Source organism: Bemisia tabaci, chromosome 4 (genome assembly GCF_918797505.1).
Source record: "Bemisia tabaci chromosome 4, PGI_BMITA_v3".
Classification (NCBI taxonomy): Eukaryota; Metazoa; Arthropoda; class Insecta; order Hemiptera; family Aleyrodidae; genus Bemisia; species Bemisia tabaci.
In genome coordinates, this window is record NC_092796.1 from 280122 (window position 1) to 296777 (window position 16656).

The following is a 16656-nucleotide window of genomic DNA, read 5'->3' on the forward strand; positions in this document are numbered from 1 at the left end:
ATCTCAGAATTTTTGCCATCTACGACGTGTGAACTATTCTATCAAAACAAAAAAAGTCGTTTTTGGAAAAACCTCAACGTTACGGCAATCATTTAGAGCTTATTACATCGTTGCCATGTCTCTCCTGACTGTTGCTGACTGTTGCTCGGGACAATGATTCTAGCGCGTGAAAAATTTATTGATGGAGCAAAAAATAAATTGACATATTTTTTTTCTCAAATTCAAAAGCATTACCTATCATCTCCGATAAAGTTTTTTTAAATAATCACTCTAGTTATGCTGCAACATCGATTTAAAGTCAAGAACCAGGCACGGGGGACACGCAAATTTGGGACAAATGTAGGCAATTTGCACATTCAAAGTTCTCCTAAATTTTTATTTCAGTCCAAATAAAGTGGGAAACAGCATGTAATAGTCAACAATAGTGTGGAAAATGAGAAAAACATTTGATCTGCCCATGTTTCTTAGATTATGACGATTAAAACAGCTGGGGACACCAGATTAGACGCTTATTTGAACTCACCCACTACCTATACTACTTTCATGTCATTGCTTTATTTATTTATTTATTTATTTACTTTTTGCGTAGGTATAAATTGTTATTTTTTGCTGAATTTTGGAGAAAATATTACTTTAAGAACGTGGAATGTAAATTAATTTTATTGAAAAAAGAAAATACCATCATTAATTTGGGCGAACAGAGAAAATATACATCAAAATTTGGGTCAACATCTCCCTGATTATATAAAGGATGAATATATTAGTATTTCTGTATCAAAAAACTTAGCTTTTGTCTTCAGAGATATAATGATTCTAGTCCCAGTCAATTTGTTTTATTGAAAAAACAAAAAAACAAAAAATAAATTAAAAAAACAACTGAAATGTTAGACATACTATTTTCATGTCTTTCTATTTGTATCAATAGGTACTTTTTGCTTAACTTACGAACGTTGAATGCAAATTAACTTTATTGAAAAAAGAAAATAACGTCATTAATTTGGGGAAAATGTGGCTGATTATATGAAGGAGGTATATTCCAGTATTTTTGTTTAACATATTAATTCACGAGAAAATGTTCGTACATTTATCATCTAGTATTAATTATTTTTTGATGATTAGTCTAAAACATTCAATACAACCATTAAAAAGTAACACCCATCGACGGGTATCGAACTCCCGATCGCCCATTGCCCGCACCTACTCAAAAATATGAGGCAGTTTAGTCAACTAGGCTATCACGATTCAGTGTACCCCGGAGTAAAAATAGCATACAAAAGACTCGGGCAATGGGCGGGGCTTATCACAAGAGACCTTGCGACGCTTTGTTGCTGAGAGAAATGAACCAAGCGCATTGCTGTAGGAGCCATGCTTCGCACTGTTTTCATGTCTCCCAGGGTTCATCTCAACATGCACATGTCATCGCGGCAGTAAGCTGAGGCGATATTAGTTTATCCATGAATTAAATCAATCAATCGAGCTCTGATTTTGACTTCTTTGTCCGTAACGAGTCCTCCAGAACAATTTTCCACCTTGTACGATGGTTATTATTTCTTTACTTCTATTTTTCAAATTTGAGGTGGGATAATGGCGGCTTCTCAAGAGCACCGAGGTAGGCGATCTTTTGCACCAACGAACAGAAAACTGATGGCGAAAAATAACCAATCAGAACCTCCCAAAAAAAAGAATTTGCCTAAAAACGGAACTTCGTGGATCTGCGCAGATTTACCAGTCAGACACGACATCTTAAGGTGGAAAAAAACTCGCTGAAAGCGAATTTTAGCAATCAACACAACTTGACGTAGAGACATGATTGGCTAAAAAATACAACGGTTTTTGATACATCGGAAAATCAACCAAAAATCGGAGACTGGGCGAAACGCTCAAGGTCGCAGAGGTATAGGGAATCCCATAGCGAAAGCAACGGAACGATTCTAATATCATGGGGAACTCCGTTCCCATGACAAAAAACGAAAAAATGCGTACTTTTACCCCCACCTACCCTAGTCCTTTTTAAATTAATACATGTAATTGACCGTTCACAGGAAATATGTCTAGATGCCCGACGAAGAAATTTACATCCGTGTATTTTTTTTTAAAAATGGCTCGCGAAATCATAGACGGTTTATAAACGAGAATAAAGTTCTGCGGTGAGGAGTATCATGCAAGTTTTCTAAATTAAATATTGATTTTCTTGATTTCAGATTTACCGTCTCCAGCGTGCACGCTGATCAAATATTCAAACTGGGAGGAAATCCGGCACTCAGATTTGGGAATCTGGACTCACCTGGATTTCACTCCCGCTGTAGTGACTCGAATGAGGTAAATTTTACTGTTGCGTTTATTTTCATTGTTTCCTCTCCACCAAATCAGATTTTCTTTTTATTTCATTTTCATCAAAATTACGTGTATAAGGTTGTTATGTTTATGCTTGCTTGTTACTGCCAGCCTAACTCATGAGTATAGGAACACTTATGAGTAATCAAAAAGTGTTATACCTGTCCCTGACGAATACGGAAGAACGCAAGGACTGATCATTAACATATTAACTCAAATGAATATTTTCGTATAATGAGAGTTGATATGGTTGATCGATATTGATGATGAGATTTCAAAACGAATCAATTGAGGTACAATTTTATGCATTTACCCATCAGATCTAAGATCCAAGTCTCTCAGATCTAATATAATCTTGTTCTATTTTGGTGAAGATTTCGGATTCCTCGAGGGCGCGGAGTTAGGCCCCTGGTTTGACTTGAAAGTGTCTACTCGAAAAATACAAAAGATGATACGATAGTGTAGAATTCCAAGTATGAGACTCGTCACCTTCTGCTCAAGCTGATTATAGGAAAGCCACGGTAACGCAACGGGATGTTGAGAAAATACCTTCGTCCCTTTCATTCGGTCTGTATGTAATCATGGTTTCAACCGAAAACATCGTTGTACACGTAATAGCGTAATTTCATCTTGAGATAAGCCTTGACGTTGGGAAAACTGCGTGTCCTCTGGGTTCCACGTCAAAATTAAGATACGCTCTCCCTCACGCCTGAAGAACCGTAACACGACAAAGTTGCGCCCGATTTTGCCGTAATGCCGTGCTAAAATAGATTGCCGTATGAACATTCAAGAGTTGCAAAATTTCCTTTGATGAAATGTTCATTTTTTAGGAAAGTAATGGAAATTTTTCCTTGAAATTTTTAGGAACTTTAGATGAAGCTACAAACAGAATTCACTGAAAAATCGGAAGAAAAAATATGCATAAGTTTATTAGGAAATGCGTGTTGTAGCAAAGAAAATTTGGCAATACCTGAAGGTTCATACGTCTTTCGAGGGCGAGGAATACTCTTGGCTTTTTCGGTGTTACGTGATCCATTATTATATTAAGCACTGTTGGTCTCAAGTAGTCCCCTCTACTTTAATCAAACGATGAACGCTAGAGAAAGAAGACCAAATTCATTTTGGTAAGATCCGTGCAGGGTGTTTACCCTCGAACCTTGCACTACTTGGACGACGAATTCAACCAGAGTTGAGGTGCTTTTTAGCTGGGTCCTAAAAGACACTTCAAGGTTGTTGTGGCGTTGCAGAATCTCCGCTGCTAAATTGAATTTTATATAGGGTACCAATTAATACTTTTTTCCGGAATTTCATTTTCAAAGATTGTAAAATTGCAACGAATGTATTTCGTAAAAAATTCTACCAAGTATGGGAGTGTGTCTCCCTGAAAATGGGTGCGGAACGTCACTAGAAATTCCAAAACACCAGAATCGACGAATGCCATCCCAGCGCTGCGCCTCAGTTCACCCAACTGATTTTCAAGTTGAAAGATTTTCCCGTTTTTTTTTTTTTTTTTTTTTTTTTTTTTTTCAATTGCAATATTAGTTCAACTTATATGCCACCTCAAACAATTTCGTGCACTCCCTCTCCCTAGTAGCATGATTCACTTTCCCCTTCCTAACAAACGTATAAGGAATTAATATGTATCGTGTATATAAGTTTTATATAAAATGCCCATGAAAATAATTATTCATATTTTCAGAAGATAACGTTTATATAAAATTCATATAATTGAGGAAGGGTTTTTATAAATTTTCTTTATACGCATAGTATCCTTTTGCTTAATTTGCTTAATATAACTGTTATATAAATGACCTGAATGACTTTCACGTAAACCTATCTCATTTTCATGAATGATGATGATGATCTCATTTCAATGAACACCCTCGACTCTCAGACTGCGTGGGATAGGTATTATTAGAGGTATTAGTGGCTCCGAGACGAGTTAAAAGGGGATATTTCGGCACACAATCCGAGGAGCCCTGTTACCTCAGTTGGTAGCGTGTCTGGCTCATAACCCTAGGTTAGACAGCAATATTTTAAAAATATTTTAAAAATATTGAAATTTAATATATTTTTAAAATGTTTTTCATGTATTTTTAAAATATTTTCAAAAATACTTTTGAAATACAATCAATGAATATTTTTAAAACATTTTAAAAATATATTAAAAATATAAAAAATTAAAATTTTTAAAATAATATTTTATAATATTTTTAAAGTATATCATAATTATTTTTGTTAATATTTTAAACATATTATTAAATAATATTTTAAAAAATTTAAATTAATATTATAAAAATTTAAAAGAAAAAAGGAAATGAAAATAATAATAAATAAATAACATAAATACATCGACATAAATTCAAACTAGAAAAAGGCCCAAATAATTAAAACTGGAAAAAGACGCAATTATAAAGTTAGAAAAAATAGAGAGAGAGAGAGTTAAAAAAATGAGAGTTAAAAAAAAATAGAGAGAGTTAGAAAAAATGATAGTTAAAAAACATGATAGTTAAAAAAAAAGAGAGAGCTAAAAAAATGACAGAGAGTTAAAAAAAATGAAAATGAAAAAATTACATCATTAAATAAAAAACAATAGATAAATAAATAATAAATAATAAATAATAAAGTCTCGTAAAATATCATAAGAATCCGTCAATAAACAAACATATTACGGACTCAGAGGCCTGCGATAGTTAAGAGATTGAATTTAGGGGCCCATCCATATCAAGCCTGGCTGGTCTGGTGGTAAAGCACTGGACTTCGGATTGCAACTCCATCCCGAGGTGTGGGTTCTAATCCCGACTAGGACGCCGCGGATTTAAGGTAGGTCACAACTCTACGATGATCCACCACCTGGTATTATCGCATATGAAAACTTGCACACTTCATAACTAGAGAATAAACCCCTTGCCAACATGTACATCGTACATACAATCTTTAATAACAAGCAATGAAGACATAGCGACAACAAAAGACACCCAATACTAATTCTATATTTCTATCATGTACATCAATACCACCTTGTACATAGTGTCTTTCAAAGGGTCTTACTTTATTTATCTAGGGTAGGGAAACTAGAATAATAAAACAATTATATTTATATCATTTTTTAATTATGTATATAATCATAGAACATATTTATAACGTCCCGTTATAAATATACATCATTTCACACTTATTATAATAACTTAGTCTTAAGCCTAGTTTAAGTCAACATTGTAACATAATATGTATAATTCCTGCACAAGGAGTCTATGTAAATAAATATAAAAAAAAAAAAAAAAAAAAAAAAAAAAAAAAAAATAACTAGAGTGCGCTACCAGCCAGGAAGAATAATGAAAATTCATTTTATACACTGTTTGAATTTGGTTATATAACTTTTATACTAAGGGTTACATAAAAAGCGTATTGATAATGTAAACTTTTAACTAAAAAACTTTACATCCATTACATAAACAATGAATATTCTTTAGCTTGTGGTTATTTACGGTTTATACTTTTAAAAACAAATTTTTTATATAACTCTGCTACTAGGGCTGGATTGTAAACAAGCAGGAAGCTCCAACGCATTCGCGTCGGAAAGCGGCTCTGGCGACGGTAGTTGTTACGCGTTTACGGTTTCCTTGGTAACCTTTGTTTGCTATCAGCTGATGTCGAGTAGTGTGACTAGGAAGCTCCAACCACGGCATTCTTCGAAAAAAGCGCGAAAACTTATAGATTTGAATTTTCAAATTTTAAACGTAAAGTACATTTTTTCCAGTGCGAGATTAAAGCACAGACCCGTTTGAATTATTGACAGTATCACCATGATTCCAAGAATACACTACACAACATAGCATTCGCTCACAGGAAAAAGATATCAATTAAAATAAAATCAGTCCCCCCTAAACAGCAGAAAATGGCGCCGATTCCCATCAACCAACGCGCGGTCTCTCCAATGTAACATGGTCCAATGATACTCCCCAGCTGGGACCGTCCGGAATAGCAGCTCTAGTGCAAGCACCAGAGCCGCTAAAAGTGCACTTAAAAAATTTCAAGTAAGAGCGCTTGGGTTTCGGTTGAAATATATAAAATATTAGAGAAAACTGAGCTACGTTGGGTATCGTTGGACAGATTTTCTTGGTTCTCTTCACTTCGAACTTGTGCTTTAATGTACAGATCTCGACTTCTTCCGCTTTAAAGACTTCGAAATAGTCTTATTTTCCTGATTCGACCTATACCTGGAAGAAAATACTCGACGGCATTCCTTGAAAACTTAATCCCTGACTCGTGTCTTTCATGTAAAATATATTCTGTGAAAAATTCAATCGATATATTTGGGATCAGCGATTTTGAAACACGATAAACGTATTTCGCATTTTTCAAGCTCCCCCGTCGATATTAACCTGGAATATTTGAAGACAACTCCAGCATGTTCATGCGAATGGACCTACATGATGCAATTGAGCTGTCAGGAAAATAGGCTCGAGCTGTATAAAAGAAACATGTTTTGGGAGACAGTTCTAGCAATGTACCTCCCTGAAAAACTTAGGTTAGGCGTAGTTACTCTGAAAATATTGCAGATAAAAAAAAAACATAGAGATGGGACAGATAAAATGACTCAACTTGTATCAAGCAAGCTTCGTGAGTTTTCAAGAGATAAAAAATTTAGAGTAGATGCACATCAAAAATTGCATGTGTGAATTCCATTCTTTAGTCAAGGATTTACGTAGCCTGGGTCGGGCTTTTCTAAATTTATCGCGACCGCAAGCAGTTTTGCTCAGTCGCATTCAATCAGGTTCGCCCAGTGAGAAAACGTAGAAAAACCAAGCCTGAAATAACCATAAATCTAGCAAAATGTGTTCTTCACGTATGATTTCAATCGATTTGAAAAGTTTTTAAGCGTCCAACACGCAATGCGCAGCGGACGCTCTCTCTTCGGAGATTTTTTCGACTGCGGACGAGGTGCTCCTGAGTGGGGGTTGAAACGAAGTTGGTCGTAAAGAAAAAAATTGAGCTGGATCACCAAAAGTAGCACCACTAGATACTAAAAACCACAATTTCGAAATCGGGCGTCAAGGCTCCTCCAGATATAATCGCAATTTAGGTAATGAGTTTTTTTTATGGTTTTAACGCGAAGACATTTTTAGAGATAGGTAAAGAGAGTGTCCTCTTGAGCTAATGAACTCTTGTTTCTCTCTCATTCAGAAATTGCAACTTGCGAGTGGCCAGCACGTTGGATTATTACCCTAGCGCTTCGTGTTCGAACCTAGCACTCGCGCCTGATTTTTTCACCAGGCCGCATATTTTCAACCCAAAGATTTGGTCCGTGCAACCTAAAGATTTGGTCCATGCAACCAAGCTTTCGTCAATGTGACCAAAACAGAAACAACCAACAAATATTTACCGCACGTTTGATTACTTTGTGTTTCACTTCCAATATTATAACACAGAATGTTGACCTCTTTTTTGCGTTCTCCCTTATGGTGGGACCTAGACCTGGGACCATGTAAAGAGCGCCAATCTCGAGTCGTAGATCACGAATATATATGTCATTCATTTTCTGTCATATATGTATGTATGTATGTATGTAAGGGTGTATGTATGTATGTAATGTATGTATGTATTTCAGCCAGTGTGAGGATTTTTCAGTTTTCAGAGCGTTGAGCGGCAATTAATTTTTAAGTTTCTTGAAACGAAACTTCTTGGGTTTTTTTCTTACAATGCACCCAAACTGAACATTGACGAATATGGTTTGGAACATTTCTGATGCGCTATAAATCCGTTTTTAGTGAGATTTTGTCCATGAAAAAATCACTCAGTTGTCTGTATTTCATGCTTGTAACACGCCCATTTTATAAAAAAATTGTTCAATTTTTTCGAGGGCATAGCAAAGCAGAATTCTTTTCGAAATCGTAAGGTTTCCGTTTTAAATGATGAAAAAAGAGAAGAGACGGGCCTGCAGCGAGATCATAGCGGCCCCTTATTTTTATGCAAAACGCACTGGAGAAATATTCACTGGCAGCGCAAACGGCGGAATAATGAAGCGTTCCGGTGCGTCTGTTGATGACAGCGATTTAAGCTCCGCAAATGCATTCTGTTTACTTTTAAAGCGGGTATTTTACCACTGCAACGAACTCCTCCGCAACTGGAGGAAAGTTTCGAGGGCGGGCAGCGGCAGGGGCTGCAGAGAGGTGAGGGAGCAGGCTATGATAGTTATGTATGTAATGAATGCTTTCCGTCGTCCTTGCAGCGCCGCACAGAGGATTCAGTCAATAGGAGAAGTCGGACAAAATGTAGAAGCTTTAAGGACGTATAACTCCGCTAAATCAAATCTGTGAGGTTTTGAAAGTGGTTCCAATAGTTTTATCCTAATATTTTCTCCATCAAGCATCCTTTGAAATAGAAAATTTGACAAAATTCACATTAAAATTTGCAGTTTAAGTAAACAAATCCATGCCCGACTTCTTCTGTTGTGTCGATCCACTGTGCGCCGTTGCATTTAAATCCGTTCAAAGAACCTTCATTTCCGTTGTACGCAGAGGGGAAAGATGGTGAAAAAACCCGGCGGCTCGTTAAAATAGCGCGAAACATCGTGCGTAGTCCTTGTAACTGTTTTACTTCATAAGAGGGCGTTTAAAAAAATGATAATAATCAAATTTTCATCATAACTTTTGAACGACTGATTGTAGCTCCGATGGTGAAAATGAAACAGAGTCACCCAGGAACTGTCGCTATCCACCAACCCCAATCTTCATCTCCCTTTTCCGCCGATTCGGAGTGTCACGCAAGGTGGCATAGCTCGATACAAATGGGGAAATTAATTCAATGAAGAAACTTTTTACATCCTTTCATGTGGTATTTGTACAAATAGTTTTTACTGCAGATTAAAGCACACCATTTTTTACAACTCAGAATCCCCATTTTCAGGAATAAATAAACGTCATCAAAACGCATTTTTATACAAATAGCCGCAATTAAGATAACCTCACCTTCGGGCCAAAGTATCACAAGTGCCATGCGATGTTTAAAAATTTCCGCTGCCATTTAATTTTTTAACAGAGATTTTTTTCAACGGAGCTGTCCGAAAATTTCACTAAATTTTCTTTGTGCTGCCGATAAAATTCAGTGAAATTTTCAAACAGATTCAACCACAATTTTACCGTAAAAAAATAAAATGGCGGTGGAAATTTTGAAACGTCGCATGGCGCTTGTGATATTTTGGCCGGAAGGAGACGACGCGATGTGTGGTTTCACCATTGATATTCTGCTTTGCGGCGAGGTATATACCCATTACCATAGTGCATTTTATTACACGAGCTAAGAAGGTCATCATCATCATTAATATAAACTTCGAAGGATTCTGCCTTTTTCTATTTCACTCGAGGGGAAGTGTCCCCTCCCGGACTCTCTTCCCCACCCGGTGACTGACGCTGCGCTGTGTTGAACGGTTCAGCCTGAACCTTTCCCCTACGTCTGACCGTTCCCCACTCCTCTGTCAATCGAACCATGCCACCGCTTTTACGTATTGTCGCTCGCCCGCCCAGGGACCTACCGGCCAGCGGTCATTATTGATGATAAATCTCGCTCATGCTCCTACGCAGCTACGCATTGATTACGCCAGGAAATTACTTTCCAAATAATTAGAATTTCTTCGATAATAGTTTTCTTTATTTATTCGACGGTATTTTTTCTCTGTTCTACTGTGATTTCCTTGGTTCTCTACTGTGTTTGACTGTGTTGAAATTTATATTAATACTCACACGGAGAAAAAAACTTCGTGCATGGGACCCGACGTTGAGATCATATGAATCTCTTAAAACTTGAGATCCAGCTGCCGAAATTCGGGTCAGAAATCTGAAACACTTCGGTATGCACCGAGTACTTCAGATGTGTGACCTGAAACCTTCGGTATATACCGAACTACTTCAATTGTCTGACCCGAACTTCGGCAGATGGACCTTAACTTTTCGGATGCGTGATCCGAAAACTTCAGAGATCCATATGATCTCAGCTTCGGGTTCCATGCACAAAATTTTTTTCTCCGTGTTTCCTTTTAGGGGACGCAACTAAAATTTTAGTAATTTTTTTCAGAAAAGTAAAAAAAAAAAAAAAAGTGGCTAACAGTGGCTCCTCACCTTTTCGTGGTGTTGGCTGTTTTTACTAAGTGGGAACCGTCCATTTTAAGATATAGTCTATTTCTTGCCAGCTGCCATTATTATTCTACAAGTTAATTGTGGAGTGAGAATTTCATAATGTTTTCTATGAAATCTTCAAAATATAGGGATTAAAAATTTGCAACTACTACAAAATCGGCTCGCGAAGCGAGCCGAATGTCACTCGCGTAGCGAGTGACCGGGGGTCCAGGGGGCGTAGCCCCCGGCTAGGCGTGACGGGCGCGCGAAGCGCGCCCAGAACGGCTAGTACATATACAGTCTTCATCCAACTTTTTTCATCAAGAAATCTGCATCGTCGAATTGGAACAATTCATTGAGTGACGTCGGGTAGGGGCGCACAGCTTCTACCGATGGTGTTCACTTTTTCCTCTCGTTTCATAGATGATTCCCGCTTATATTTCGCGGGATTTATCACTGTCTCAGCCTGTCAATATGTCGGAGGGAGCGTAGAAACAAACATTTGTTCGCTCAACGGCGAACGTGTCGACCAACATATTGAATTTCAAGCTCCTACTTAAAGCCTTCTCCTGACAAGTGCCATTCGTTGTTGCCACCCGCGCACTATTTTTTTGTGTAGAGAAAACTCCGGAGACTTCAGATCATGTTTGATTCTACCTTTTATAAAAATCACATCGAATCTATATCACCAGAGATAAACTGCGATACGAATTTTTTAATGCATGTGTCGTATGGTTTGAAAGGCATACAAATGCACGAATGGACTCGAGTCATCCTTGGTGTAACGACATAACGCTTTCGAAAGAATTAAAGGCTATGAACAGAAAAAAACGGTACCTACTGATGACAGAACTTTCCTTTTAATCGACTTAATACTTTCAGAATTATTCTGTAGTGAGAACAGAATTTCGGTCGCGGGCACAGAGTACTCTGTCCTTGCAACGGAAACTTCTGTAACTGTTACAAAGGAAGTTCGGGTGCCCTGTGAACAGAAATATTTTTTTCAGTGTGGAGAAAATGTAAAGCCTTTGAAAAAGTATGTAACCCTTACAACGTCAACTCTAGGGGTCAAGAGTATTCTTGAGTAGAAAAGGTTACATCGGCGGTGAAACTACCGGACCACGTATCTCTGTTTACGACATTGCGATCTTCCTATCACGCTTTATTTTTTAAATGGAAAACTACTCATCGTCAATTCTCAAAAATCTCCGTGATTTGTCTCCAGTGTGCGAAAAGAACTCTGTGAGAATGATACTGGTTTGTTCTCCTTCACAAAAATAAAACGAGAGGGGAGATTTTTAAACACCGCAACAAACGAGATACGTGGTTTGGTAGTTTCACCGTCGATATGCGCTTATAAGCGACAAAGAAAAAAGGGCTTCCGTGAGTCCAGAGGCAGTTTTAGTTATTCCCTTTCATTGAACTTTTTTTACTTTTTGTCCGATATGTTTTTCAATTTTCGACAAGAATACGCTGAGCAAAGAATTTCTCGGTACATTTTCTCAAAACGTGTTTATTTTTTATAGATTTTTCTAGGTTTCTATTAATTTTCCAGGCTGTCCACGCCATTCGAAGGATTGAGCCTGGCGCTGATGATTCTAGCTACATTTTATGCCGTCATTGGACATTGCAACAGTGACAAAAAAACCTTGGTGGCCTGCGCTCTGTACACATTAGCAGGTATGGAATTATTCAGTTATTTGTACAGGGTGTTCGTATAACTATTAAATTCAGCAATAGTTAAGACCTCATCAGGGAAGCCTCGGAATGCTTGAAGACTGTCAAATTCGGATTCTCAGGAGGCAATTACCCTGACAACCATTTTTATTTCGAACCTCCACTTCAATTTGGTCACCTAAAAGAAGGGACTCTCATCTTCAGGGGCCTGTATTTCACATGAGAGCGGCCTAATTTTCTAGAATCAATTATGAATAACATTTCTTGTGCTTCCAATTTTGATTGAGTAATGTCCAACATTTTACAGGAGCTCTAACTTTTAAGAGATTACCCCCTCCCCCTCCAACTCAGCAACAACCAAGTTCTCAACTTCATCCGATCTGAAATACCTAACTGAGATAAAATCTTAGCACGGACGCTCTGTGACACCCCGTATATTCGGCATTTATGTCCGATGAAAGAATCGTTGCCGAGCACAGCAAGGAGAGTCGGTGGCCCGGGGGGAGGGGGGTTCATCACCACAGTAAACTTGCGCAAATTGCAAAGTCAATGTGGAAGGCGTAGTGTTGGTTGGAATTCCACGCTCAAAATTTGAGTGAGATTCCACGAAAATTCGCTCAGAGAAAAAGTTGCCAACACAAATTTGCAAATCCAACCATTAAATCTGGCGCAGCGTATCACTCCATTTGCGAAAATTCGTGGAAAAATTATGTTCATCAAGAGATGGACCGTGCCCTTTGCTTTTGACGCATGAACTAAGAGCAATCAGCCTGACGCCCGTCAATCCGTCATCCGTTCATGGTAAGGAGAGGTTAAATATCGCGATATTCCCTCTCTGGAACTCATTTTTTTTAAGACGACAATACTCAGTTAACTACGCAGCGATAACGACAGAACACGATCTCGTGGAGTGTACTCGCTGTTAGTACATGACGTCACCCGAAAGCCACACCGCGTAGCTCAAAATTCGATGACTTTGTTTCAAAGCCACGCATTTCATTTACCATATTTCATAACTTCCGCACATATTCTTCCATTAAGAAGGAAAATAATCAGCAGTGAGGGCATTAAATTGTCTCTGTTTATTTGTATATATTTAGGTACTTTCATACTTAAACGATAGCATAATAAAACCTAGATATTAGTTTGTATTTCTTCTGAAAAAATCAAATATCAGCGGAAATTTTAAAACTTGGAGACCCATTCTACTGCGGATTTCAATCATCGAGTTCTTCGAAAACTTTACATTCACGATTTGAGGCACGTCATAAATCCGTGCACGACGAAGAAATCTTTCCGCTGTCACGTCATGCACGATTGCTTTTTGCAAATAATACGTAATTTTTTGCACTTCTCTTGATCTCTGCTCTAGGTGTGAATGACCCACTTTTTTAAAGCATCTATAAATCATTAATAAAAGAGTGGAGGGATTCCATCTTTTAGTTGATTCTGCCTTTTTCTATTTCATGCCGAATAACATTGATCGCAAAATATATTGTTTCTGAGATAGGGACTGAGATAAATATCAAGGTGAATCGAAAATGATAAAAGAATCGACTCATCGACCCAGAAGCCTTTGTGGAACCGTTAATTGTGATGTGGGAAGAAGGTGGTGTTTTAAATTTTCCCCACGGAGCGTCATGCCAGCTCGGGGTCATTCATCATCGCACCGGGAGGCGTTTAATCCAGTGGTGGAACGGTAACTGAAATATCTGTCAAAATCTACGATGGATCGATTCAGCGAATCCGCGACCACCATTCTGCCCGCCCGCCACTCGACTCCTTTGTGGAAATTCTCTCTGGAAAAACTTGCCCGGGAGTAGATTAACTGATGCTCTATCAACTGGAAAAAATCAAGTTCCTTAAAAATTTGAAAGGGTAGGGATTTAACATGTAGATTGAGAACCCGAAGGAAACCTTGGTAGCACAGGCACGTTTAAGAAATCTGCCGGTAAACGACCTCTTAATAATGTATCCAGGAGACTTTTCTGTTTTATTTTTACGTGAAATGAGGTGAAATTTACAGCAATTGAGAGATGATAACTCGATTTTTTTTTTTCAATTCTGTTAAACTTATTCGACCGAAACGCAAAATGACGATGCAAAAACATGGAACATATAATTCTGGGAAAAAGTGAAAACCTTTATTAACTTTTACCGAAGCAAACTACAAAAAAAAAACGAGTACAAAGCTCACGAATAATATTCGTATATTTATATATGGTTTTGATACATAAGAAAGTGTCCCAGTTTTTCGAACAGAATATTCAATATGTAGAAATTGCAAAAAGAAAGAAAAATCAATTTGGAATCAACATTGTTTACCAAAGGAGAGGAAATGAAGTTCAAACGAGGATTTTGAACTGTAGAAATCCATTTCGAAATGTTTTCGGCATATAAATGTATTGAGGGGCAATTTTTGTAAAGCAACGTACATAATGTTTCAACGCTTTTTGATTGAGTAATTGTTCACAAGTTTGTCGATTTTTAAGTAAAAAATGAGCGTAGAACAGCAGGACGTAATTTTCCAGGAAGTTGCAAATCTATGTGACACAAGGAGGATGGGAGTTTTGAATTTGAAATTTCAGTATAATGTGATTTTAAGTGGTTCCTGACGTGCAATGAATCAACTGAGACATTCTCTTTTAATGTTGAGTCAACATCTTAAACCCTCGAAATAAATTGACAATTCGTGTGTGATTTGGTTATCTCCTCCATGTGTTCTCACAATCCGCCCAAATGGACATAAACTCTTTAGATAATCAAATTTAATATGCATATTGCAGCCTATGATCGGATACTATATAAGATTATGAATATGACAATGAAATGCATCAGCTAGTTAAAAATTAAAGTGAGCACCTTTGGCATATTATTATCATCCTATTTAATATACCTTTTGAATGTATTTTTGAAATAATACCACTCATGCCCAAACACAGCCCAAATATTTTTCTCAAGAGTGATACTGAATTTTTTAAAAACTTTTTCATAAGGTAATAGAAAAGTTTCATACTGAATACATTCAAAATAATTGTGGACTCAGTCTAAGAAAAACAAAGAGCAAAATAATTTATTGTGCGACTTTGGTGACTTTTACTGTGTGACTGATTTTTGACCTAGGCTACTGAGATATATTCCACATGTAACTGTCGTTAAATATAAACAATTCATACAATTTTAGCAAATTTATGAGTTTTTAAACAGAGAAAAAGTACCTATGCAATAATTTTAATTATACATGGCGCAACTAGCTGTCATGCTTACTTGGCATGCCAGTGGAAATCAAGGAAAAGGACGGAACGGAAGCAAAGCATCCACGAATTACAGCTCCGGCAAATGACCCACGCCGCGGCCGGGGCGGCGGGGGAAGGGGGCTCGTGGTGGTTGACTCCTTCGGATATTGTACGTAAACTATTTGCGCGAAGCGATCTACAAGTCGTGGCCGCGAGCTGGCCCGGTGCGACGTGGGGTGGGGGGGGGGGGGGGGAGAAGCTGGCTGGGTCAAGGAGCATGTTCCCTCGGGAAATTTATAGAATACTCCTTGGAACTACCGCGATTTTCAGAGACCTGATCCCAAATTACTCCCCAGCGGTTCCTACTCGAAGCGGCGGGGCGAGCATGTTGGTCGCTGCACGGATACCGTCGCGTTTCCGCCCGAGCTCTCACGACATCGCGGAAATGAAGCATCCTTGAGGATAATTGGATTATTCGCGACAAAATGAGTCGATAATGGGCCACTAGACGAGCTTCAAATAAAATTAACGCACCACGCGTCGTGTTTTCTCAAAATGTTACGAGGCAAATAAATGCCACGCCGCGAAGGGAAGTTTAGAAATCAACTCCTGGACAAGATGGACTCTTGCAAAAAACTGGAAGTTTTTTTTTTTTTTTTTTTTTTTTTTTTTTCAACAATCGCGGAGAAAGATGAATTGATGAGATTGAGCAATTAAATCGTTAAAAAATACATCCAACATATTCCAATGTAGATTTTACAATAGTGGAAAGCTAATTTAACCACCCTCGTGGTTAAATGGACTGCATTAAGCAGAAAGGAACTAAGCCACATCAGCTATCTCCAAAATTAATTGGGCAAATTAATTTGTTACATGAAAACAGTTGAGCAAATTTTTGTGCATATTTCTGTTCATTTTCTGCGTAATACGAAGCGAATTGCTTAAAGTTTTCAAAGGAATCCGTACAAACGTTCTTTTGTAAAAAATTAAATTGCCCAGTTAAATTTGACAATAGCTGATGTGGCTTGGTTCTTTTCTGCTGAATACGGTCCAAATTAGCTTTCCTTTATTGTAAAATTTACATTTGAAACGTGTCGGACACTTTTTCAACGCAAAATTCTGATAAATCAGCACTTTCATATTTTTCCGTGTAACATTAACTTCTTTGCGAAATTAATTTGACATGAATCTTGTTTCAGATTGAAGAAATGTTTTACTTTCGAATCCACGAACAGAAAGAATTATAATTCCTGACTTTAAAATAAGCCTTTTTACAAGGTATGAATTAAAACGCT

At 37.6% G+C, this 16656-nt stretch overlaps 1 protein-coding gene across 1 annotated transcript in view; it reads left to right on the forward strand.

Annotated features, from left to right (window-relative positions):
• LOC109031279 (uncharacterized) overlaps window positions 1-16656 on the forward strand; it is a 137259-nt gene that overhangs the window by 72333 nt on the left and 48270 nt on the right. Inside the window, exons 3-4 of the mRNA XM_019042723.2 lie at window positions 2202-2319; window positions 12004-12128. Of these exons, the coding sequence (XP_018898268.2) occupies window positions 2202-2319; window positions 12004-12128 (243 nt within the window). The remainder of the gene's footprint in view (window positions 1-2201; window positions 2320-12003; window positions 12129-16656) is intronic.